General features: G+C 38.6%; 3 protein-coding genes across 4 annotated transcripts; 2 read left to right on the top strand and 1 right to left on the bottom strand.

The window, feature by feature from the left end:
* Positions 1-4,129: 4,129 nt before the first annotated feature.
* LOC104451301 (exopolygalacturonase) lies at positions 4,130-5,396 on the top strand. Its single transcript, XM_039314281.1, has 3 exons — positions 4,130-4,249; positions 4,350-4,652; positions 4,797-5,396. Exons 1-3 carry the CDS (start codon positions 4,130-4,132, stop codon positions 5,394-5,396), a joined length of 1,023 nt encoding a protein of 340 aa, XP_039170215.1.
* A 1,950-nt stretch (positions 5,397-7,346) lies between these two features.
* LOC104451300 lies at positions 7,347-13,427 on the bottom strand. Of its 2 annotated transcripts, XM_010065997.2 has the most exons (12): positions 13,198-13,427; positions 11,958-12,723; positions 11,030-11,139; positions 10,809-10,928; positions 10,588-10,675; positions 9,972-10,063; positions 9,787-9,891; positions 8,919-9,028; positions 8,462-8,549; positions 8,338-8,373; positions 8,155-8,249; positions 7,347-7,933 (listed from the first exon to the last, which is right to left on the bottom strand). In XM_010065997.2, exons 2-11 carry the CDS (start codon positions 12,718-12,720, stop codon positions 8,166-8,168), a joined length of 1,596 nt encoding a protein of 531 aa, XP_010064299.2. In that variant the 5' UTR covers positions 12,721-12,723; positions 13,198-13,427; the 3' UTR covers positions 7,347-7,933; positions 8,155-8,165. The 2 variants fall into 2 exon arrangements, 1 of the variants encoding a protein (XP_010064299.2); XR_005552361.1 differs by lacking the exon at positions 7,347-7,933 and having other exon boundaries at positions 8,962-9,028.
* A 7,142-nt stretch (positions 13,428-20,569) lies between these two features.
* On the top strand, positions 20,570-23,002 carry LOC104448166 (pirin-like protein). The gene is made up of 6 exons (XM_010061953.3): positions 20,570-20,787; positions 20,889-20,938; positions 21,069-21,107; positions 21,248-21,276; positions 22,048-22,214; positions 22,409-23,002. The coding sequence occupies exons 1-6, from the start codon at positions 20,672-20,674 to the stop codon at positions 22,896-22,898; spliced, it is 891 nt and encodes a 296-aa protein (XP_010060255.2). The 5' UTR covers positions 20,570-20,671; the 3' UTR covers positions 22,899-23,002.
* Positions 23,003-23,043: the final 41 nt, after the last annotated feature.

Genomic DNA, 23,043 nt, shown 5'->3' with positions numbered 1-23,043 from the left:
CGACCTCTGGAGCTTCTATATGAACGTTTCTCTCCATTTATACACCGATTCATTGCAAATCCTTCTAGAGATACAATCAGAGTTCTAAATGATCCTCGGAGCAACAACTACTTCCTGTAAGTGCAAATTTGAGGAAAAAAGAAATCCACTTTACCGTGTTGCTAATTCTCGAGCTGCTTAACAAGGTATAATCAACAAACGAGAAGTAATTTAATTGGATTTGCTAACTAAAGAACAGATATGTCGGCAACAAAGAAATTCACTAATCCGTAAGTTTGATTTCGTTCACAAGAAGATAATGTCTTCATATCGCTTCATTTGTTTTGCTAAAGATATTTTTCTCGTTTTCATATATTTGGATCACTTAGGAAAATGACTCAATGGAAAGTGTTGTCCTAATTAATAGAAAACCTATGCTTAAATTCAGGAAAATGATTTTCTCTTTAAAATGTCGAAAATCAATGTTATATTCAAGTATTCAATTATACTATTTTTTTGTTTTTGTTTTGCAATCTATGTATTTGACTAAAAATCCAAGTAATTTTTCGTTGAAATGAATTCGGAGAAATTTCGCTTATCTACCAAATCAGCATTTTTCTAGTGAATTTATTGGACTCCGGTCGAAGTACATCGATCCAAAAGAAGTTGAAGCTTTAATATACAAAGGTAGAACCTAAGCTGAATGACTTTTATTACAGAGTGTATTAAATTTGATCGATCATGAATGGAATTTAGCCTTGAGGAGCACTTTTTATGGGTGTGTGCAAAAATGGAAAAAGCAAATTAATGAAGAAAGAGGACTGTTATTTGAGTTTATTTTTGGGAATTTGTAACATTGTATGATGAGGGAGAATTCAATTGTAAATAGAATCTAGGAAAGAGTTCAGCAATTATTTTTGGGAATTTGTACCATTGTATGACAAGGGAAAATGTCTTCTTTGAAAATTACTTTCGAGGAAGAAAATGGTTGTTTTTACCTCGTTTAGTAGCGAAACTAAAAATGCAAAGGGAAAAAAATTCTAACTTTAAAATTCAATTACAATTTCCGGGTTTTAACGACGAATTCTTCCACTCAAAACTCTATGCGTGTTTCCAAAGGCGATTGCAAGGAGGATGAGGTCAGTCCACGTTTCAACGCAATTGCTTACCACATGCTAAAAACCTTCATTGATCATATATAAATTGCCGAATTGACTATAAGCTGGGAGGAATGATCAACAAGTTCCTAGTGCTTGAGCCCGGGTCCACTGAAGTCGAGGCCTAGGTCTCTGACGTCCGTGCCCGGGTCTCTAATGCTGGGGACTAGGTCCTTGGTACCCGAGACTAGATAATTGAGGTCAAGCACCATTGACATACGCATTGGCATTAGGGTGCCAAGCCTAACCTTGATAGACCCAAGTACATGCGCTAAGGTCCTGTGCCTGGCCTCTGTGGACTCGGGTCCAAGTGTCAGGGATTTAGGTATAGGCACTGATTCCTCAAGCTCAGCCTCTTTGGACACTAGTCAAGACACTAGGGAGTCAGGCTTGGGCATTGACTCCTTGAGCTTCGCTTATGGGGACCCAAGATCAGTGCCCATGCCTAGGTCCTTGGTGCCTAGGTCAAGGTCCATCGAGGCTGGACTTGAAACTCTAGTGCCTGCATCCAAATTCTTAATTGTCCAGGTGCAAGTCACTAAGGTCTGAATAGTATATGACTATTTATGAAAATTAAATTAGATTTTCCTTATCATACAGGAAAAAAAATATTGGAAAATATTATCATTTTCCTGAAAAAAAAAATGATTTCCTAGAATTTTTTTTTAAAATGTTATATTTTTTGTGAAACAAATGAAATTTAAGATGAGGAAAATCAACTTCGATTAGGAAATTCGATTACATGTTTAGTTAAGATGGATATGGTTGTTCCAAGCATCCGTTGCAACCTTTCATGTGATTGTTAAGATGTTGGCAATCCCCTCAAGTGAATGTATTGGACTTCTACTGTGCACTCCTAACAAATGGTATCAGAGCCAATGGTTGTGATTTCTGGGCAGGTGAGTATTACGGTGTAGCAACATGGGCCCATAAGTTAATGCAAAATGATACTTGAATTAAGGGAGAGTAAGATTAACATTGAGCTCACACAAGCTTAACACTCAGCTCACACGTGAGAGGAAAATTGTTAGGCTGCGCGTGTGAGTGAGTTGTATTGGAAAAGTCTCACATCGGAGAATTGATGTGGTGTAAATCAATTATTATATCTTAATTAACTCATAACCCATTGGCTTAAACTTTTAAGTGAACGTGGATCTAACTGGATATATTAATACACTTCGACTTATGCTCCTTTTTGACAATCTTCCTAGAAGAATGTATCATATTTATGTTGCGTGCTCCCAATAGCAATTACTTTGCATCAGTATTGATGTAAATCAACATAGGAAAAATTGTTTAAAAGTCTTAAACCTATTACATTTTTGCCAATTTAATTATAAATATTTTAATTTTACCAATTGAATATTAAAAATTTGTATATTTTATCAATTGAGTTGATTCTTCTAATTTTAAATGAAAAATTGCTAATGTAGATGCCGATGATTTTATGTGGCACAATCGACGCTGGCATAAAGAGTTTGCATTTTTTTTTTCTAAAATTTTTATGAAGTTTCTTTTATTTCCTTTTCTTTTTTCCTTTCTCTCTTTCCCTTTTTTTTCCAAGCTTGGCAAGAATTGCCAACCAACCCTCCTAGTCAGCAAGGATCGCTAGCCCTCACCAAACTTGATATAAAAAAACCGACCAAAAAAAAACTTGATATAAAAAATAAAGCGAAAGAAAAAATAATAAAATAAAATAAAAAATTATCCACATCAGCACTAATAATCTTACGTGGCATTATTGGCGCCCACGTCAATAAATTTTTTCAGACAGTTGAATTTCTTCATGTCTCTCAAATTGGAAAGTACAATAAGGAAACCAAATTCAGTCATAATGTTGCTGCTTGTTAGAAACAAGAGATATGCTGGAGATTCTCCATTTTCCTTTTATGCCTCCGTTATAATTTATTGTAACATTTTGTTACCTTACTAGTTAACTTATTACTAAAATTTACAATAAATACAACCAAGTCCTAGAACATATCAAATTAGTGTAATCAATCCCTTTATCAATTTCATCCTATTGACTCCATTTCCACAATATATTACTTACGGGCTCAAGGCAAACAGTTGAATTTCTTCATGTCTCTCAAACTGGAAAGTACAGAATAAGGAAACCAAATTCAGTCATAATGTTGCTGCTTGTCAGAAACAAGAGATATGCTGGAGATTCTCCATTTTCCTTTTATGCCTCTGTTATAATTTATTGTAACATTTTGTTACCTTACTAGTTAACTTATTACTAAAATTTACAATAAATACAACCAAGTCCTAGAACATATCAAATTAGTGTAATCGAATCCCTTTATCAATTTCATCCTACTTGACTCCATTTCCACAATATATTACTTACGGGCTTAAGGCAGACAGTTGAATTTCTTCATGTCTCTCAAACTGGAAAGTACAGAATAAGGAAACCAAATTCAGTCATAATGTTGCTGCTTGTTAGAAACAAGAGATATGCTGGAGATTCTCCATTTTCCTTTTATGCCTCCGTTATAATTTATTGTAACATTTTGTTACCTTACTAGTTAACTTATTACTAAAATTTACAATAAATACAACCAAGTCCTAGAACATATCAAATTAGTGTAATCGAATCCCTTTATCAATTTCATCCTACTTGACTAATGGAAAATGTTAGCATCGTTCTTTTATTATTTTCTTTATCTTACATGGCGATGATAAGGCTAAACTGATATTGTTCTTATCCAAATTTTATTTTCAATGCAGCCTTTAGGCATACAGTTGGATTTCTCTATGTTCCTCGAACTGGAAAGTACAAAATAAGAAAACCAAAGCCAGTCCTCCTGTTGCTGACTATTAGAGGCGTGAGATAGCTAAAGCCTATCCGTTTTCCTTTATTAGTCATCTTATAAAGCCTATAAAAACCTCATGTACTTTTTAAAATGGTAGTCACAAAAATTATACATCTCTTCCTCGTATTGATATCCCTGCTGTTGCTCATGAGTTGGAGATTGACCTGTCCAATCATGAGCTTGCTGATGCTCATGCTTTTGTCGGCACTCGCTAAGAATCAAGCGCAAGCACACGCTGTCTTCAATATCAAAGATTTTGGAGCAGTTGGTGATGGAAAGACTGACAATAAAAAAGTAATTCGACACCATTTACATTTTACTTGTCACTGCATGAATCTTTGCAGGTCCTTTTGCTTCCACAGAATGCAAGATACTAAGCATATGATTTTTATAGGCTTTATATGATGTCTGGAATGGAGCTTGCCGCTCCAAAGGGACCAATGTCATCGTAATCCCAAGCGGAACTTACCTGTTGGGTCCAGTGGTGCTCACGGGTCCCTGCAATGGCGCGATAGCATTTCTGATCAAAGGGGCTCTGAGAGCTTCTAATAGCCCTCAACTCGGTATCGACCATTGGATTACATTCAGGTTCATTGATAGGCTGACGATTACCGGAGGAGTGCTTGATGGCCAAGGAGCTGCTTCTTGGCCGTATAATGACTGCAGCAAAAACCCCAATTGCAAGGCACTCCCAGTGGTATGTTTCTTTTCTTTCTTTCCCTTCCCTAATTTTTTACAGCTTTCCTTAAGTTGAGAACACCCATTTCACAGATTTAGAAGCCTAGTTAAAAGCACTAACGTTGTGTGTGAATTTCTTCCGCTGGGCGTCTATTTTCACCAGACGATGAGATTTGATTTCGTAACGAACGCGTGGATTCACGACGTGACATCGCTCAACAGCAAGAACTTCCACTTCAATCTTTTCTCCTGCAGAGACGTGACCTTTGAGCACGTTACCATAACAGCTCCTAAGGACAGCCCAAATACTGATGGAATCCACATGGCTTTCTCCAGCAACATTACCATCAGAGATTCGGCCATAGGCACCGGAGACGACTGCATATCTCTAGGGCCTGGAAGCGAAAACATAAAAATGACAGGGATTGCTTGTGGGCCTGGGCACGGGGTAAGCATTGGGAGCCTCGGAGGTTCGCCAAATGAACCCCCGGTAACTAATGTGTTCTTAGGGAGCAGCACCTTCACCGGAACTATGAATGCCTTGCGGATCAAAACGAAGGCTCCCTCATACCAAGGCGTTGTTACAGACATCACCTTTCAAGACATCTTCGTCAAAGATGCTGGCAATCCTATCATCATTGATCAGCAGTACTGCCCTTCAAAAACATGTAGCCCCCAGGTATCCCTTCTCTTTAGCAACATGCACGACATTTTGCACCTACTAGAAGATCACCTTCATGCGATACACCAAACGGGAGAATAGAGGGAAAAGTTTCATGGAAGTATTCATATGAAAATCACAGTCATGGTTGCACACGCATATACACATAGACTCTACATGTTATGACGTCCAGGGATATTTTACTTTACCTATTTAAAAGGGGAAGAAAAATATCATCCGGTGATTACCTACCTGCTAGAATGGTGTGAATATGAAGTTGCCTATAAGTTCTCAACACGGGAAAAAGCATACATACTCTGCTAACCTGCTAATATAACAGTTTCAATTAATTCGTTGTACGAGACTGTCGGTTATCATACTTGCGGGAACATGACAACACAAGATACTGACGATGTTCATTCTTGGCGTCCTTCCTGAAGTCCTCACGAGTTAAAATCAGTGAGGTTAGGTTCAGAAACATCCGAAGGCACTTCAAGTTCGTTAGTCGCAGTAAATATAAATTGCAGCCCAGCTGCTCCATGCACAGGCATCGAACTTCGAGACATCAACTTGGAGTATGATGGAAGAGAAGGAGGAAGAACATCATCAGTTTGTGCAAATGCAAAAGGTGCCTTCTATGGCAAACAAAATCCTCCCTCTTGCCTGTGAAGTTCTGCTCTTCACAACATCCAATAATCTAACTCATCTCCGGTCAGAGTGCGTTAAGGAAGGCTTTTGGGGAAAGTCTTTGGGAAAATGTAAAAGCCCTCGAGTTAAAATAATTTTTCAAAATGTAAATTGTGTTTGGTAAATTGTATCGTAAAAGTTCATTGTGAAGTACTTTCGAGCAAAATAGCATTTGGAGAAATTACATTTGCAAAAGACTTTTGTTTTTAAAAAAGAAGAAGAAGAAGAGTTGGCTTGTCAAGGATAGGCAATTGTATGGGAAGAGCAAGCCTTGTGGTTTGGCGAAGGGTAGGCAGTTCGGTGAGGGTCACATAGCCCCGGCGATCTCCACATGAAGGTCGTGGCATGGCGGGTCGCGTGACCATTGCCAGGGTCACCCGACCACCTACCCTTCGTCAACGACTGCCTCCCCTTCACCGACAACTACTCACAGCCATGCCGAGCTGGACAATAAGAAGATGAATAGTCATCGAGGGCAAAATCGAAAAACGAAAAATTAGCAAGGATAATTTGGGAAGAAAGTTTTTTCATTAACCCCCTCAGCTCAGCATGCCGAGCCTTAATTAATCCCCACAACACACCCCCCCCCCCCATCCTAGCATGCCAAGAAGGCTCACATTTCCCAAATGAGGTTAAAAGAAAATTCACCAAACACTCTCTATTTGCCGCAAGGAGCTTTGAGTGTCCAAAGTTCCTTCTAAAGGCCACTCCCAAACGCACCTAGAATCCATCATCTGTTATAGTCCTCTAAACAACATCAGCCAAAGAGTAGGAATAGAAAATATGAAGATCCTCTATGAAGTTATAAACTAGCATTTGGAACATATACGAGTCACACAATTTGCCAAATGTACTGAAGTCACCTACCTTGTAATTTCCCTCTTTTTTGTAATTCAGACTTATCATTCTGAATAGAAAGAAATAAGACATTAATGAGGGACCCATTGAAGATTCATACTCTTTGTAATCCAAAATTCTAAAGGACATTGACTGGGTACTGCTCCCGCACATCATTAAATGAAAAGGTGCCAACCTTGCGTTTGTTTTATAATTGGACACAACATGATCTTCGGGCTCAGATTTTCACAAGCAACTGAGATGGAAAGCGAATCTAAGATATGAACGAACCTTGCACGAGATAAGCATGTCTACTTGTGCAAAACTTTTAAAACCCAACAGATAAACGATTAAGCACATTGATCCTTATAATCCATACATCCCCCAACAACAAAATGCTGCAGTATTGCTAAATATCAAGAGGACGATTTTTGTCATAATCTGTTCACATGAAGTAGTGATGAACAGCTTTAAGATGCAGTATACTAAATATTCTCATGTCAGCTGCTATTTGGATTGAAAAATATATATATAAAGGAATTCGCCATCATGACTTTGATATAAACTGAATCGTGCTTTTTACTTTACTACTGCCTGCTCACAAAAATTACAGCCTCTACAAGTTTCTATAAACCACAAAGGAAGGTTAACAACTTTGAATTCCTGGGTGAAATTTTTCTTGTCACCGGTTGAAAACTAAAACAGAAATGGACTTATGAAAAACCCAAAGAAATCATTCCCAGTACCAATTCCTGCGGTACTCGCACATGGCGAAGATGATTTGGCTGCCAAATACAGCCTTACCAAATGCGCAAGTAGGGAGCTCTGTCCCTTTTGCAATCTTCATATGGGTCTGGTGCTCCAGCAGAGGAAGCCAAGCCCTCTCGCTACCATTACGCCAATCTAGGTGAAGATGTAACTGCACATCCAAATTCCAACTCTCCATACAGCCCTTACAAGAAAGGGAAAGGGAAGAAATGCCAACCCCATTTAAGGCCCAGAACCCAGCATCAATAGTTGGCCAAGCCTGTGACATCGATGAAAACTGACCTAGAGACAATAACACACAGCACTACCCAACTTCTTTCCCTGGTTTGCTGCAGGCAACATTTGAGCTGGTTCAAAGACAAAACCAAAACATAATCAGATCACCAACGTGATAATCAGTGGATTCAGATAAAATTAGCTAGATGCCAAGGTATTCAACAATTAATTAGAAGACCTGCGTCAAGATTTTACTAATATAACTATACCACAAACCATGATAGACTTTTACTCCTAAGACTAATACTAACCACATGCAAGTTATTTACAGTCATCCAAGGATAGAAGTTACCTCAATCAATACTATGCTTTGGCAAATCGAGCAATCTTGGCAAGCACAGTTCTTAGGGTTTTTATACCAGCTCCAGACTTTGCGCTCGCCATCATCTGAAGTGAAAGCAAGGAGAAATAATCACTTCTCAGTCGAAAGACATCACTGACAAATTCTATTCCCAATCACATGGGTATTTCATACCACAGGTTGAATGATGGACTTGTTTGAGCTCAGACTCTGCATTTTAGAAGCACTCAAAATATTAGGTTTCACAGGATATATCTGGCGTAAAGTAAAAGCTGATGAAAATTTGTACATTAATAACCTCTTCAATTTGCATGGCACGGCGTGCCACATCAATTGGAAACACCAGATCTGTCTTGGTTAGAACAATCTGATATTTAGTTTGAGATCTACAAACAAACAAGAATTCTTTTTAACCTCAGCATGTGCATAATATTTCTCACCACCAATTGATTCTCTATGTATGAGGTGGACATGGAAAAGCAATTTAGATGCAGGTGACAAGCAACTCAGGCAATGTAAGTATAAGTCAACTCACAGTAGTGTCTTGCCACAGTTACAAGAGACTTCACTGCTCAATGAAGTCATATAGCACAAGAAACTTATCCACACTAGTGATTTTATCATCATGAAGACATGGCAATAGATGTGACAACAAGAAAGAAATTGTAAAAGACCGGAACATGTCACTGTAGAAAAACCACACCGGGCAATTTAGAAAACTAGACGACATCCAAAAACAGAGGATGAGCACATGCCTTTCCATCAAATTAACGAGCTCATGATCCCTCGGTTTCATACCCCATTTTGTATCAATAAGTAAGCAAACTCGGTTCAAGCCGATTCTTGTGGAGACATATTCCTTTACCTAGAAATTGCAACAAAGCGATCAGTGATTACCACATAAATATCAAAAACATTTTGCAGATTAATGACGATAATTTAGCATGGACTTGCATAAGAACAAATTTAAATTTCTAAAATATGAATAAGGACTCAGACAAATTGACATTAAATGGAAACCATGTCTCATTGCAATTCAGATGAAACCTATAATGGCCCTTATCCCACATATCCCTTCCACAGTTCCTCTTGAAACAATAGCAAATGTGATGATCAACTTCAATAAGAAATCTTCTTCTACACTAACCAGATGGAGAATGTCAAGCTCTACCTAATTTTCTATTTCAACCTATGAAACAGATGGAGGTAAACCACAACTGCTCAGATATTTAAAATTAGTGCACTTCAAAACAGATATTAACTAAAGGGAACATCAAATGATGAATCAGTCAAATAATAATTTCAAACTTGTCTCACACATCCTATTTCTCTAATTTTGAGGACTCCGTATTTGCTCAAGATCTTAAAGTATCATCAAAGCTCGACCTGGCTGATTCATTCAGTTTTGGCTTATTGACCATTAATTTCAGTGTAAAATCCCCATTTACTACATCATGCTTCCTGCAAACAACAGTATATTACTAATATACACTCAAACAACCTATCAACACTTGAACCGTACAATAGCATGCTGCTCCTACCATTAGTTTAATAATGGACAAATATAGGTAAAATATTTTGAAGCTATATTGCTGAGGCTGAAAGTCAATTTGCATTACTTACAAGCTCCTCCCAAGCATCTTTGACTTCTTCTTTTGCATAAGCAAAGCCATATCCAGGCAAATCTACCAAGCAGAGCTTGGATCCTAGGTTGAAGAAATTAATCGTCTGCAAACGAATCAAGATTGTCGACAAAGGAAGAAGTATCTCAACTAATTAACTTGCAAGTTCAGAGAAAATGATGAAACCTGAGTAAGTCCAGGCTTATCTGACGTCCTAACAACACCCCATTGTCTGGTGAGTGCATTTAATAGTGATGATTTTCCAACATTTGACCTTCCTATCAGAAGGAAGCAACACATTTCACAAGAACTAATTGGATGACATTATTGGACTAGAAGGAAATAAATTCATTATTTCTAGACATCGAATGCCTTTCAACCTACCGTGGAAAACAAATCATATTAACAATCCAAACAATATAAGAGCAACACAGAATTTACAAAGAGTGCAAACTGTCTACAACCAAGCAAGACAAGGTTCAATAGATTAATTAAAGAAATACATGGTGAGCTTCAAAAGGACCATCATTATATGAGAAAGTTTGGACCCAGAAGTCTAACTTATCCAGATTCCAAAGAGTACATTTACCGGATGAAAACAACCGGTCCACTAGGAAAGTTGCCTATGCAACATGTTATGACACAACCACATCCAAGCAAAGAAAAATTGTTTGTATACAACATTCCAATATAATTGTGCGAGAGTGACAGAAGACAGTTGAATGCAGTGAGGAAACAAATGTACACCTCAAAGGGTGGTGTTTAATCAAGAACACTGAGAGGATGAGAGATGACAATTTACCTGCAAATGCAATCTCTGGAAGCTCTGGGCTTGGAAATGATGATGAGACATTTGCAGCAGCAAAAAAGCTTAATTTGTTCCTGAACACCTGTAATTATGGTCAGCAATGCTATGAATCTTTAATGCATCACATGAAAATTCAGGCGCCATTATGTAAACGTTTAGCTCATTTTGGAGACTGACATATAGTTATATATATATAACTACATATGCAAACTTACATTTTCTTCAATCCTCTCTCTTTCAGAACTCGTTGAGACGGGTATGTTGTCCAAAGGGGCAGAAAGATCCACGTTGTAGCCAGCCCTCCGAAGCTCAATTGTTCGTCTACGCCCAAGCAGCTGTTAACAGGATACGCAAAGTTGGTCCATGCATCAGGAAAGAAACATTTGAGTGCAAAATTGCAAATGAAAAGGAAAGGAGTTTTGCTATAATCAAGTACATTATCCTCAACAAAGGAAAGGATAGAGGGGCTAGGCTGTATTGCACGGAACTGGGCATTCTTTGACATCTCAACATTCTTTTCAGGGCCTTTGCTCTCGTTGGTATTTTCTGGAAAGCACAAAAAGGAATGGTCAAAAATGAAATATGCATTTTTACAGGCATAAGTTTTTAAAGGGGAAAACAAAGCCAAAGCAACAGCTTACCAATAAAACACAGGCATCAGCACTGAGCTTTTAATTTTGATTTCAAAAATAAGATAATAAAATAGTCTTCTCAACATCCATTAACTACCAAGCAACCTAAATACAGTAGACATAATCCCTTTGCAGAAATTAAAAAAAAAAAAAAAAAAAAAATCAAACAAAGAAAAAGACAAGCAATAATGGTAGCTTCACGTTGCCTGTTCATAATAGGCATTGCATTGTTCAGTGTTTCGCAATAAGATATGTCTTAAATAGATCCAAAATCTGAAGGCTGAGAATCTTCAGATAAGATTCATTCTTTATCGGAAAAAATAAAATGCAGTGCAATGTGATTCTATTGCCTTTAGCTAAAGGAATAGCCAAAACAGAGGGTGCCTGAAGCCGAATTAATGAGACAAGAAGCCTAGAGAAATTTCTTTTGAGCAACCAATGGTTATGTATAACTACAAAGATCCAACTTCCACAGAACATTGACAACTGAAAGAATACTTTCACGTGCATGAAATATCTATACACTTGGACAATCCTATCATCCTATGGTAAAATTTCACACTTTATACTACAAAGCAAAGACTTTGCAATTATAGCCTAGTATCTCACGAACCCCAGACTCGGCCCTCAAACAAATATGTGCATTCACATGGACAAGCAACATTCTTTTACCATTCATCTGGGAAAACAATATATTTAAGAAGAAAAAAGGAACACAGACTATATGCTTACCCTCAATGAGTATGGTGTCATCTAGCCGCTTATTCGAAGTGTCATATGGATCTAAGCGTATACGCTTCCTCTTCTTGGGCTGGTCTTCCTTTACAACAGGATTATCATCATTGCCTACTTTTCTCGATGCCCTTCTCGTAACAAGTTTTGGAGGAGAAGGGTCCATACACTTGTTCTGAAGCAGGCTCAAACGCTTGCCTGCCTCCAATTTGCCCTTCATATGCTTCCTCGACAAATCAGTTCCACCAGCATCATTCTTCTTCCCCGCCTCCTTCATCTTGGTTTTCAGATTTGTGCTGGAAACTTCAACTTTTTTCCCTTTCCTCTTGAACTTCAAGGAAGAATCCTGACCGTCGGAAACCGCATCATTTGCTCTGCCAGAAGCCCACATGGTGCGATGTGATACTTTACTGCCTTTTCCTAAAACAGAGTTGCGTTCCAACTGCTTCTGTCCCTTTCTGAATGAAGACTTCATCTCTGCTGGCTCTCTATGATCCTGGGACGTTTCCTCCCCATCCTTGTCCCTTCCAGCATAAATCCGCTTCTTTCTCCTATCAGAAGTTGCAAGTCTAATTTCACTTACCATGCTCGAATTCGATTTCCCATCCCTCCTCAATTCCTTCCCTCTCTTGAAAACTTTATCGTCCTTGTGAGAAGATTGATTCACAGCAACAACATTTCCTTCTCCAAGCTTCTTTGGATTCCGAATGGCAGGTTTAAGCTTCTTCTTTAGCTTCACCCTTAATTTCGCCTCAGCAGACATTTCCTAGAACAACTCCAACAGACACAACACCAATGAGAAATCTAACCGGATCCTCACCGATAGAAGGAAAAACCAACAGACCCAGACAAGAAAAGCTATCAAAAACTAATCTTACACCCACCGCTGGAAGAGCCGATTAACCTGTAAAGTACGAGGAACTTAAACCCTCTGATCTTACAGCACCCAACAAAGTCACGTACGTCCTAAATGGTTAATACCACGTTTAACTACTCCTACATTAACACGTAGGAAATGAAAGATTTCAAGCTAGGGCAGAAAAGAGCACGAGAAATGAGAGCACTGCGAGGATTCAGAGCAACAACCGTAAAAGCAAGCGCGCACATCAATCCGACAATAAGCAAGCATCATCATCTCCTATCCGACAGTCACTCGCATGTTCTGGCCAATTAACAACTCTACAGCACGACGATAATTTCAAACTAGCGAATGCAGGCTGTTGTTGCTGGGGTTACTCACCGTAAGAGGCCAAGCCGCTCGACTCCTAACTTCCGACCGGTCCCTAGTTCGCCCGCCGCTCGCGAAGTGGTTCAGCCCCGCGAGAAGGTTCGACGAAGACCTCGAGCTTCGCTACTGCGTCCCTGGCCTCGGAACCTCGTCGCTTCACTGCACTTTTCCTTGCTCCGGTTGAGAGTAGGGTTTTAGCGACTGCAAAACCCCGCGCGATCGACGAGCTGAAGGGGGAGGAAGACGAGGAAGATGACGCGCGCGCCGAGAAGGTGGATTTCTTTTGGGCCCATGGGCCTCTCGCCGTCTACTCCGTTGGGCCTGGACGCTCGCTCAAGGCCCACCTGCAGTTGAAGTCGTGTTGTCTCCGTTTTAGGGAAAGAAAAATGTCTTTCTTCAAGAGTTTCCACTTTTGGTATTCGTTGGCGAAGCTGCATCTCTATTGCGAACTCCAATAGGGGCATCGCGCTTTTGAGTTTTGACGAGGTTGTTTGATGAATGCTTGGCTACTGAAGTGGCCGAGTTCCAGATTATATGGATGAACGGCGGGAGTAACAACGCGCTACGACGCAACAATTCCGCAATAAGGTGACGTGATTGTCCTGAACAAGGGAAAATTCTTGCTTAGATCCAAGCTCAATGCATCGAGGACATTGGCAAACCATTTGCTTGATGAGGCATACATCGACTAGACCTATCAGAATGGGTAATAGACCTATTTCCTAAATAGTATTTAATGGGCTGAATTATTAGATGTGTTAATTATATTTATAAAATGGGGTTCATTGACAAAACCCAAAAAAAAAAATGACGTTAAATGGGTTTTCAATTTACTAAAACTTAGCCCTCTCTATAACACTCGCTTCGCCCTCTTAGAAAAATAGCGGACTTTCTTGAACTGTTCCAAGTTTAATGAAATGTTTGTGAGCCCACAAAATGAGCTTGACTTCACCCTTATTGATTATTTCAAGACAACTTCCTCTCCCCCTCCCCCACAAAATATTATATAAATCTTGTAAGTTTTGTTTGTTAGCTATTGGAGTACTTTCCTTGGTTGCATTTGGCATTGCTATGTTTACATAATATTCCTATCTCCATGGTCAATATAAATCATCTTAATCAATACCTTTCATTTCAACTAATTGAAATTTCAATTCCTTCACAATGATTATTGCTATGATTTTATAAATTCTCTGCCAATTACTAACTTTCTCTCATTTTCCTTACGTGTCAATACAAATATTAAAAATTCTATACAATATTAAAAGTCAACTCTTTAGCATCTCATAATCGAAACATCAATTTTATCTTAACAACATATACATATGAAGAGCTTAAAGTGGGTTATTAGGCAGATACGGGTTTTCAAGGGTTAGATTAAATATGAATGTGTTCGATCCAAATTATATATACACAAGAAGAACTTAAAGTTGGTCAATTAGGTGGATATAGGTTTTCGTCGGTTGGATTAAAAATGGATGCATTTTAGTAATATGAATTGAATTGAGTAAGGATCAAGTAAAGGTTATTAAATAAAATAGGTCAATTTAAACTTGACCATTTGATAGCTCTAACGTGGACCACCAAATCAACAGCAATTTTTAAGGCAATGAGAGCATGCTCAACCCGATTTAAAGGAGTAGTTGACCACAACATGGATTTGTCACCCTAAAACATAAAAGAGTTGCTGACCATTATCATGAATTGCATACCTTAATGCACTTTTGATAAGTCGTGTTTTCTTCCATCTCCAGTTGGAGAAAATTTTCTCTGACCAGTTTTTTGATTGGTGGCTCGATTCGCAAGCATGGGAATCATGCACAAAATATGTTAATATTTGTGATTCACGAATCAAAAGCTTGGATAAAAAAGCACGCTTTCTTCAATCGAAGACAGAGAAAAAGGTGACTTTTTCAGCTAATCTAATAAGCAACTTGGGAGCTTTCCAGTAATTTCCTTTGACTTAGACCTCAAGGCAATGAGTGTCCGTGAACCTTCCTCGGTTGCTCATTGTCTTTCTTAATTTTTCTTCTTTTTTTTTCAAAAAGGAACTGGGTCCATGCGGCATGGCAAACTGAGCTCAATCATCTCTGCCAGCTTGCACCATATGAATTTTGTATTAAAATGCAGCCTCATGTGCTTATTATGATTGTACATGTACTTTTATCAGCTATCGCATTGGTGAAGAAATATAATATTCTTCCAAGCCTGTGATGCATTATGGATCACATGCAATCAACAATCATTGAATTTTCTCAGGCGAGATTCACATAATCAACAGATGTGATTGACCAGTGCGTGAGGGACCAAATGTTGTCTTCTCTTTTGGGGATGGAAGGTTTAGCCTAAGTATATTCCATTAATGTTCACAATGTCTTCACTCGTTAGCATACAACAACAAATGCATGATTAAAGATTCATTCGCCGCGAATGATTCACCGTCAATAAATATTTTTCTAATTTTTCAATATCTAGATGCCTTAGAAAAAACAAGTCGACAGTAATTCTTTTATAGCCAATGTCAAATCTCAAAAATTACAAATCACTTTCCAAAACATTACTCGACCCCCCGACGCTTGCATATGAGACCTTGTCGATTGAGTCCAAGCCTCTCGAGCCCGGGCTGAAGACGGGATCCCGGGCTACACTTGAGATCTTCCTTTTCTAAGCGTGTGTTTACTTAGCTTTTGTGGTGAAATCACTGAAATGAATGGGGCCGAAGGGAGTGACAGGAAAGCAACGCAAATATGACGTCCTCCTGTGGTTTCCAACGACCGAAAAGAAACGAAGACGTGCAACTTCCAACGTTCTTCCCTTTGTCACACGAAACCGTTGAGAAAAAACGTTGGAAATTGGCAAAACTTTGATCCGCTATTCCGCTTTTGCTTGTGGGCGACGGCGACGAAAGCGATTGGACTTTAAATCCGAGGGGCTCCGGACTTTTGACCCCGCCCGGCGTGACGGGATGGTGATGATCCGGTGACGTGGGCGGGGCCCCGACCAGGGACGAGCCTTTCGTTCGTCATGCTTCTCCAGCAGTGACGTCACAGGACTCCCATGTTGCCCCTGGTTAACGTTGTCTGTTGGGGCCCACTCGGGGGTTCGGGAGTTCGTGGGACCCAATTGATAGCTCTCCCCTCACCATTTGCAGTCCATCTGAATCACGTGAGTCTGACGCATGCGTGCATTATTTGGAAAGCCGGACCCGGGAAATTACGCTGCCAACAGCAACGAGTATGTGTGCCTAAATGGATTATTAAATCTATTTCTTAATTCATATCTGATTAAATGAATTATTATATAAATTAATCATATTCAGGAAATAAGTTATAAATAAATTAAAAATGTAAAATTCAAAATAATATAAATATCAAATAGATTCAACCTATATATCTATAACTCTTTCTTGCCATAATTTAATCTCACAATTCGCTTGCTCCATGTTCTTATTCAATTTAGATATAAGTTTCTTAATTTAGGATAAATGTGGAGGTGTTTTAGCAATTGATGCTAAACTTGTATTACCCAATGAATTAAATTGATCAATTTGGATTGAATCATTTTTAACTCAATCCAATCACAATCCACCGTTTAATTGGTCTAAAGTCGAGCTTCCTTTTTTGGGTTTTCTTTTTTTTTGGCAACTCCATTCTATTTAGTTGACTCCATCAAATTTCATTGCTTGACCATCTAATATAATCTCTATTATGATCTTGAAAACATTGCATTTGGGTAAAATAAATCATACAAGTCTCCATATAGGGTCATCGAGTTTTATATTAACCATATATATATATATATATTTTCTACGGATAAGGCATGCATGATAAATCCAATTTAGCCTTAGTCAATTCGACTCGATTTTATTACTCCGTCTGATTTGACAACTTGTAAGGTGTTGAAAACATCATCAAATGTGATGTGTTGGATTTTGGATTATATGATAAGATCTTTAGTTAAGGCAGTTAGATTCCAAACGGCTATCGACACGAAATTAGGTCGCTCCTGTCGTAATTCACGTTGTCGAGTCGGTGAAGGAGGAGGAGGAGGAGGGTGACATGCGGCGGACGATACTTCGATGTCACTGCTCTTTAACGTGTTCAGCTTTGAATCAAATTACGTGCTCGAACAAAGCAGCGTTAAAAAGGGGTCTACTAGGTCAACGAGGAAATACGAGGCTTAGGAGTCGTGAGGATGACCGCACGCGTAACGGCGACGTGACTTCCTTGATTGGTTGACCAGATATGGGCAGGATGAACGGATGAATTGAATTCCTAAGGACCAACCAATAAAAAAAAGTGCTTTGGATCCATTTTTTTTCCGTAAAGAACCAATGATTTAAAAAATATTTTCCTCATCTAATTATTTATATTTTTTATGAAATTGAATAAACAAATAGTATTATCATTATTCACGAAATATTTAGACATTAATTGCTATTGATGATGAAAATATTTCTTATCAATTAATTATTTGAAGGGATATAATTAGAAAAATATTTTACAAATTATTCATTTTTCGAGAAACAAACTGAACCTTAAAAATGTCCAATTAGCATGTCGTTTTATAAAGAAAAAGTTTCATGTTTATAGATCGGAAAATCGTAAAATGTACAGAGAGAGTGGGGCAAGCCTATTACAGCCCCGCTTTGCCAAAATCCGCATCCCATTTCCCACAATTTTCCTGGCTAATTGTCTCTCGTAAAGAAAAACCACCTCAGTTGGGTCGAGGCCTCGCATCCCATGCCCATCCGTAGACATATATCGAGGAGCCAAATTTGTATGATTTATTTATTTATTTATTTATTTATTTATTTATTTATTTATATCTGTAAAATTTTCACTTACCTTTTTTTAAAAAAATCTGTTTAATAAGTTCAATTTTACTAAACTCGAATTATTTGTCAAAAATTTGATGTAGTTCTAGAATTGGAGCCCAGGATCAAAATATTACGCCAATCTCGAGTATGTAAAGAATCACTAATTTTTTCTACTCAAGACTGTCCCTTTAAAATTTGCAAATCGAAAGATGATACTTTAAATTTCAAAGGATTACAGCAAATTTGTATATGATTATCCATATTATTATTTGTATTTCGAACTGAGTTTCAGATATTTTGCACTAAAAAGAAGTCTAAACTTTTGAGTGGATTTCGGAAAGTAGCAAGTAAGGCGTTTATGGACTGACTCGTGTTCTGTTTTCCTCCACAAATTTTGCGGGGCGCATCCGTACACGGAAAACCTGAATTTTTTTCAAAATATTAAAATGTTGAAATGCGGGATATATGTAAATTTTCAAAGTTTTTCCGAAAGTTATATTAATTTCTGTTTTACTCTTTTTTTTTTTAATTTTTTGTCAGTGTTATGCTCAAAATGATGAAAGTAAGGAAAAAAAATCTCAAACCCATTGCATTTATATTAATTCAATTATAAATCTTTCGATTGTATTAAGCTAATTGAGTTCTTTTCGGCCAATATTGATCATAACCACTAATGTAAATGTTAGTCTTCTTACGTGACACGATTGACACCAATGTAAACAATTTTAACAATAAAAAATGAATTTTAATTAATTTTTCCTTTTTTTCCCTTTCATTTTGGTTGTCAAGGGTTGTCGCTCTTGCCTAGGACTTGGGCTAGAGTTGTGACCTTTGCCGACAATTGACGAGGGCTTGTCGACCATCTTGACCAAAATGAAAGGAAAAAAAATAAAGAATATATAAAAATATATATAAATTAAAATATTATAAAAAATGTCAATATCGTAGGCAACCGTCATTAATTTATAACTCAAATTAACTAGATAGATTCAATTGACATGAAAAAATTTATGATTAAATCAATCAAATTAAAATGTTTATGACTAAATTAGCACTAATAAAAAATGTCCAAAATTTTTTTGTACTTTCTTCTATTCAATATCTAAAAAGCGACGAGTCAAAGTTATGGTTAGAAAATGGTAAACTATGAACAATGTCACTACACCAATTAATAACCTAACAAAACTGGCGAGCTATCCCAATTGGTCAACTTCAAGTTTCAATTTGACTGAGGACACGTATGACAAAATTTTCATTTTTCTATTTCTTTATTTTTCTATTCCCTGATATACATTAATAATAGAAATCTGTTTGGTAACACAATTTTATTTTTCTATTTCAGGACAAATTTCAATTTCAAAAATAGATTTAGAATAGAAATTAATAACTAAATTTTTTTAGCTTTTCTATTTATGGAATGAAAATGATAAATGAATGCTCTTTTTATTGTTCACTTTCGCTATCGTTATTGCTCACCCATCACTCATAGGATATGGGCCACCTGTCGCCAGTCGTCGTCGGCCACCCATTGCCGGACACCGATTGCTAGACGCCCACTACTAGATGGATGCCGTAAGCCGATCGCCGATCGCCAGTCACCAGTCGCCACGCTCTTAAAAATAGAAAAATTATTTTGTTATCAAATGAATTTTTATTCTAGAAACAGAAATTTTAAATTATTATTAAATACGTACTTAGCAACTTATTTTGGGAATATAAATTAAAAAATCAATTTTTGGCCATAAATTGATTTATGATTTAGAAAATTTGTTATGTGCGCCCTAATAAGCTATTAGCTCAACTATAACTATGCTATGAAATCTTGTGCTTTCTAATGTTTGATAACATATATTTAAAATTTCTAGCAATTCAAAACTAGGTGAGATAATTTTCTGAACACTGCTATAAATTGTTGTATTGTTGAACTTTGAAGCAGCGGGGTGTTTTTCAAACACGCTATATAAGCCGCGACATTTATTTAAAGCTGCAAATAAAGAATTCTTTTTTTTTTGGTCGAAACAAATGAAGCATTTGGTGGGTGGTATAAATGGGAGAAAAAGACTGCCGGATATTTTGGTCCCCGAAATTTTTTTTTTTTCGAAAAATGAAAAATTTAATGTCACGCCCCGCCGCTGACGATCCGGAAAAAAGGAACATCCCACGAATACCACAAGAGGGGAGAACACTTTACAATATAGAAATCGGCGGGCCCCACCGGCCACTCTGTACGCGACCAGCGCATCATCGACGACATCCGCTCGTCACGGATCGAATCCCGACGCAGCGACACGAACCGACGGTCCAGATCGAGAGCCCTCGCCCCCCGACATCACGTCCACGATATGCTGACGTCACTCATTGCATGGCATTCAAATCCACAAAAATTAATACACACGGAGAGAGAGATCGAACTCGAGCACGGTGGGGGCCCGCTCGGCCAGCCGAGCCGAACGCTTCCCTTTGACCTTCCCCGTTTCAGGAAGAAGAACACCTGTCACTGTACCAGTCCCAACCTTCTCCTTTCTTTTCAAATCCTCCCTATAAATACCCTCCAGTGCCTCCAGCTTTTTCTTCACCAAAAGCAAAAATTCGATCACGAGCACCAGCACAAGCGCCAATACAGAGCACTTGCACCGAAGGGTCGAGCCGAACCAAGAGGAGAAGAAGATGACGGAGAGAGAAGTTTCTTGCGAGATCAGCGAGCCGCGGTTGGTGGCCAGGAAGTTCCTGGCCAGGCCTCAACACGAGGGCGTCGGGGCCATCGTCAGGAGAAGCATTGGCCGGTAAGGAGAGATGGGAATCGATCCTTCTCGATCTTCATTTTCTTTCGTCTTCGTGACGCGAATCCGAACGGTTTGGCTAAAAGGGTGTCTTGCGTTTCCAGGTTTGAGCTGAGATATTTCGACCCTTTCCTTGTCTTGGATGAATTTTCAGGTGGGGTGTCTCTGTTTTCTCTCTGTTCTTTTGTTCATCTGATGATACTCAATCAAAAATTGTGATCAATGCTGGATAAGAATTCCAAATTCTTTACTTTTCTAATTTCTTCCGGTTTTCTGGTCTGCAGTGACTGCTCCTGCTGGATTTCCAGACCATCCGCACAGAGGTTCGTGTTTCTTGGGCTTCTTGAATCATGGATTTGCGAGTCGGTGAATGCTTGAAAAGAAAACGGAGCAATATGAGTGGATTATAAGTGTAGACATATTTCATGGACTCTGTTTTGATTCTTTTGCTTTCTCTGAACAGGATTCGAGACCGTCACCTACATGTTACAGGTACGAAAGTTTTGTTCAATTTCGACGACTCTCGACTCTCCTATAAGTCCAATAAATCTATTCCTGAGTTGGTAAAAAGCATGAAAAGTCCATTTAAAAACCAATAAAAGTGAGAGTTTAATCACGTTTGTTAGAAGGAAGTGAGCAAAACTAGAAAAGTCTTCAATGAGGTTGTTTTCATATTGAGTTCCGGCTTGTCTCATGGAGGAGAATCAGCCAATAAGAATGACTTCATCAAAACCGGTGAAACCGATAGATGGAAATTTCTAGTATTCATGGCTTGCGAGCGTGGCCGGCAAGCAACCACTTTAGGTGAGCATGCAAAAGGCCACGCCTCACAGACGCAAGGCAACAGCTTTTTTCTTGTCCAAGGTTTGACCGACCATATGCACTTAAAAGCCCAGAAGGAGCCGCGGGAAGTGTTAAAACGACCAAAAAACTAGTTTGCATCTATTTGTTTTGTCCTTTGCCCAGCATGTGTTTGTACTTTGTGTTTCATGTTAGGGAATTGCCTAATCTCCACCACTCATCATTTAGAGTACCTACATGGGCCATTAGTGTGGGAATTCAGATCCCATTGTAATTAATGATAATGATGAGATGCATCATTTCTCCTACGAGTGGTCACCCATATGGTCCAATCATAAAAGAAATTTCTCTTTTCAAATAATGATAATTTATTTTCACTCACGAAAACTAATTTTAAATATTACTTTGATTGTTATACTTAAAAAGTGAAAAGTACTAATAATAATGATGTTGATGTATCAGGGATCAGTGACACATGAAGATTTCGAAGGGCACAAAGGGACGATAGGACCCGGTGATCTACAATGGATGACCGCGGGGAGGGGGATTGTCCATTCCGAGATGCCTGCAAGTCAAGGAACTCAAAAAGGGTTACAGCTCTGGGTCAACCTCTCCTCCAAACACAAAATGTGAGTTCAGTCTAGGTCTGCAGCAGCAATTTTCTCCTCCTGTAGTCTTAATGGTGGTCTGCCAAGTAGGAAAAATCTTGTCTAGATAGCTAAGCTTTTCATTCATCAAGCATCGCCTTTATTGCTGATGGGGTTAACACGAGTAGTTATCATTAACAGTAGAATGATTCCCACCTCTGGTTTTTCTATGGCAGGACTGAACCAAAGTACCAAGAAATATCAGGCAAAGACATTGCAGAAGCTGTAGTAGATGGGATCAAAGTGAAAGTCATAGCAGGAGAGGCTTTAGGAGCCAAATCCCCTGTCTACACAAGAACACCCACCATGTACTTGGACTTCACCCTCAAACCAGGGGCTCACCTGCAGCAGCCAATACCCACCTCGTGGAACGCCTTCATCTACATCCTCGAGGGCGAGGGGGTCTTCGGGATCTCGAAATCCTCGCCCGTCACTGCCCACCACCTCCTACTCCTCGGCCACGGAGATGGGATCGAGGTGTGGAACAAATCCGCCAAGTCCTTGAGGTTCATCTTGGTCGGAGGCGAGCCGTTGGGCGAGCCCGTGGCGCAGCTCGGGCCGTTCGTGATGAACACTCAAGAAGAGATTGACAGGACGATATATGATTTCGAAAACTGTATTAATGGTTTTGAGAAGGCAAGGCATTGGAGGAGATCGGACTTTTAGCTAACTTGTGAAACAAGAATCGAGAACCAATTGGAGCCTTTTCTTTGGAGGCATAGAGAAAAAAAAAATCAAGTTCCTTTTCTTTGGAGGCATAGAGAAAAAATAAATCAAGTTCCTTCTTAGAATTGTATATTAATTTGAAATT

This window comes from Eucalyptus grandis, chromosome 6 (assembly GCF_016545825.1).
Source record: "Eucalyptus grandis isolate ANBG69807.140 chromosome 6, ASM1654582v1, whole genome shotgun sequence".
Classification (NCBI taxonomy): domain Eukaryota; kingdom Viridiplantae; phylum Streptophyta; class Magnoliopsida; order Myrtales; family Myrtaceae; genus Eucalyptus; species Eucalyptus grandis.
Note: the sequence above shows the minus strand (reverse complement) of the source record. Positions and strands in the feature narration are given on the sequence as shown.

What these genes read in the sequence shown, in the direction of transcription:
- LOC104451301 (XM_039314281.1), top strand. Translation starts at nt 4,130, where the DNA reads ATGAGCTTGCTGATGCTCATGCTTTTGTCGGCACTCGCTAAGAATCAA. An exon ending in GAAAGACTGACAATAAAAAA is followed by an intron (nt 4,250 to 4,349) that starts GTAATTCGACAC and finishes TGATTTTTATAG; the next exon opens with GCTTTATATGATGTCTGGAA. An exon ending in ATTGCAAGGCACTCCCAGTG is followed by an intron (nt 4,653 to 4,796) that starts GTATGTTTCTTT and finishes TATTTTCACCAG; the next exon opens with ACGATGAGATTTGATTTCGT.
- LOC104448166 (XM_010061953.3), top strand. Translation starts at nt 20,672, where the DNA reads ATGACGGAGAGAGAAGTTTCTTGCGAGATCAGCGAGCCGCGGTTGGTG. An exon ending in TGTCTTGGATGAATTTTCAG is followed by an intron (nt 20,939 to 21,068) that starts GTGGGGTGTCTC and finishes TCTGGTCTGCAG; the next exon opens with TGACTGCTCCTGCTGGATTT. An exon ending in TCCAGACCATCCGCACAGAG is followed by an intron (nt 21,108 to 21,247) that starts GTTCGTGTTTCT and finishes TTCTCTGAACAG; the next exon opens with GATTCGAGACCGTCACCTAC.
- LOC104451300 (XM_010065997.2), bottom strand. Translation starts at nt 12,720, where the DNA reads ATGTCTGCTGAGGCGAAATTAAGGGTGAAGCTAAAGAAGAAGCTTAAA. An exon ending in TTTCCTTTGTTGAGGATAAT is followed by an intron (nt 10,929 to 11,029) that starts GTACTTGATTAT and finishes TCCTGTTAACAG; the next exon opens with CTGCTTGGGCGTAGACGAAC. An exon ending in ATAAGCCTGGACTTACTCAG is followed by an intron (nt 9,892 to 9,971) that starts GTTTCATCATTT and finishes ATTCGTTTGCAG; the next exon opens with ACGATTAATTTCTTCAACCT.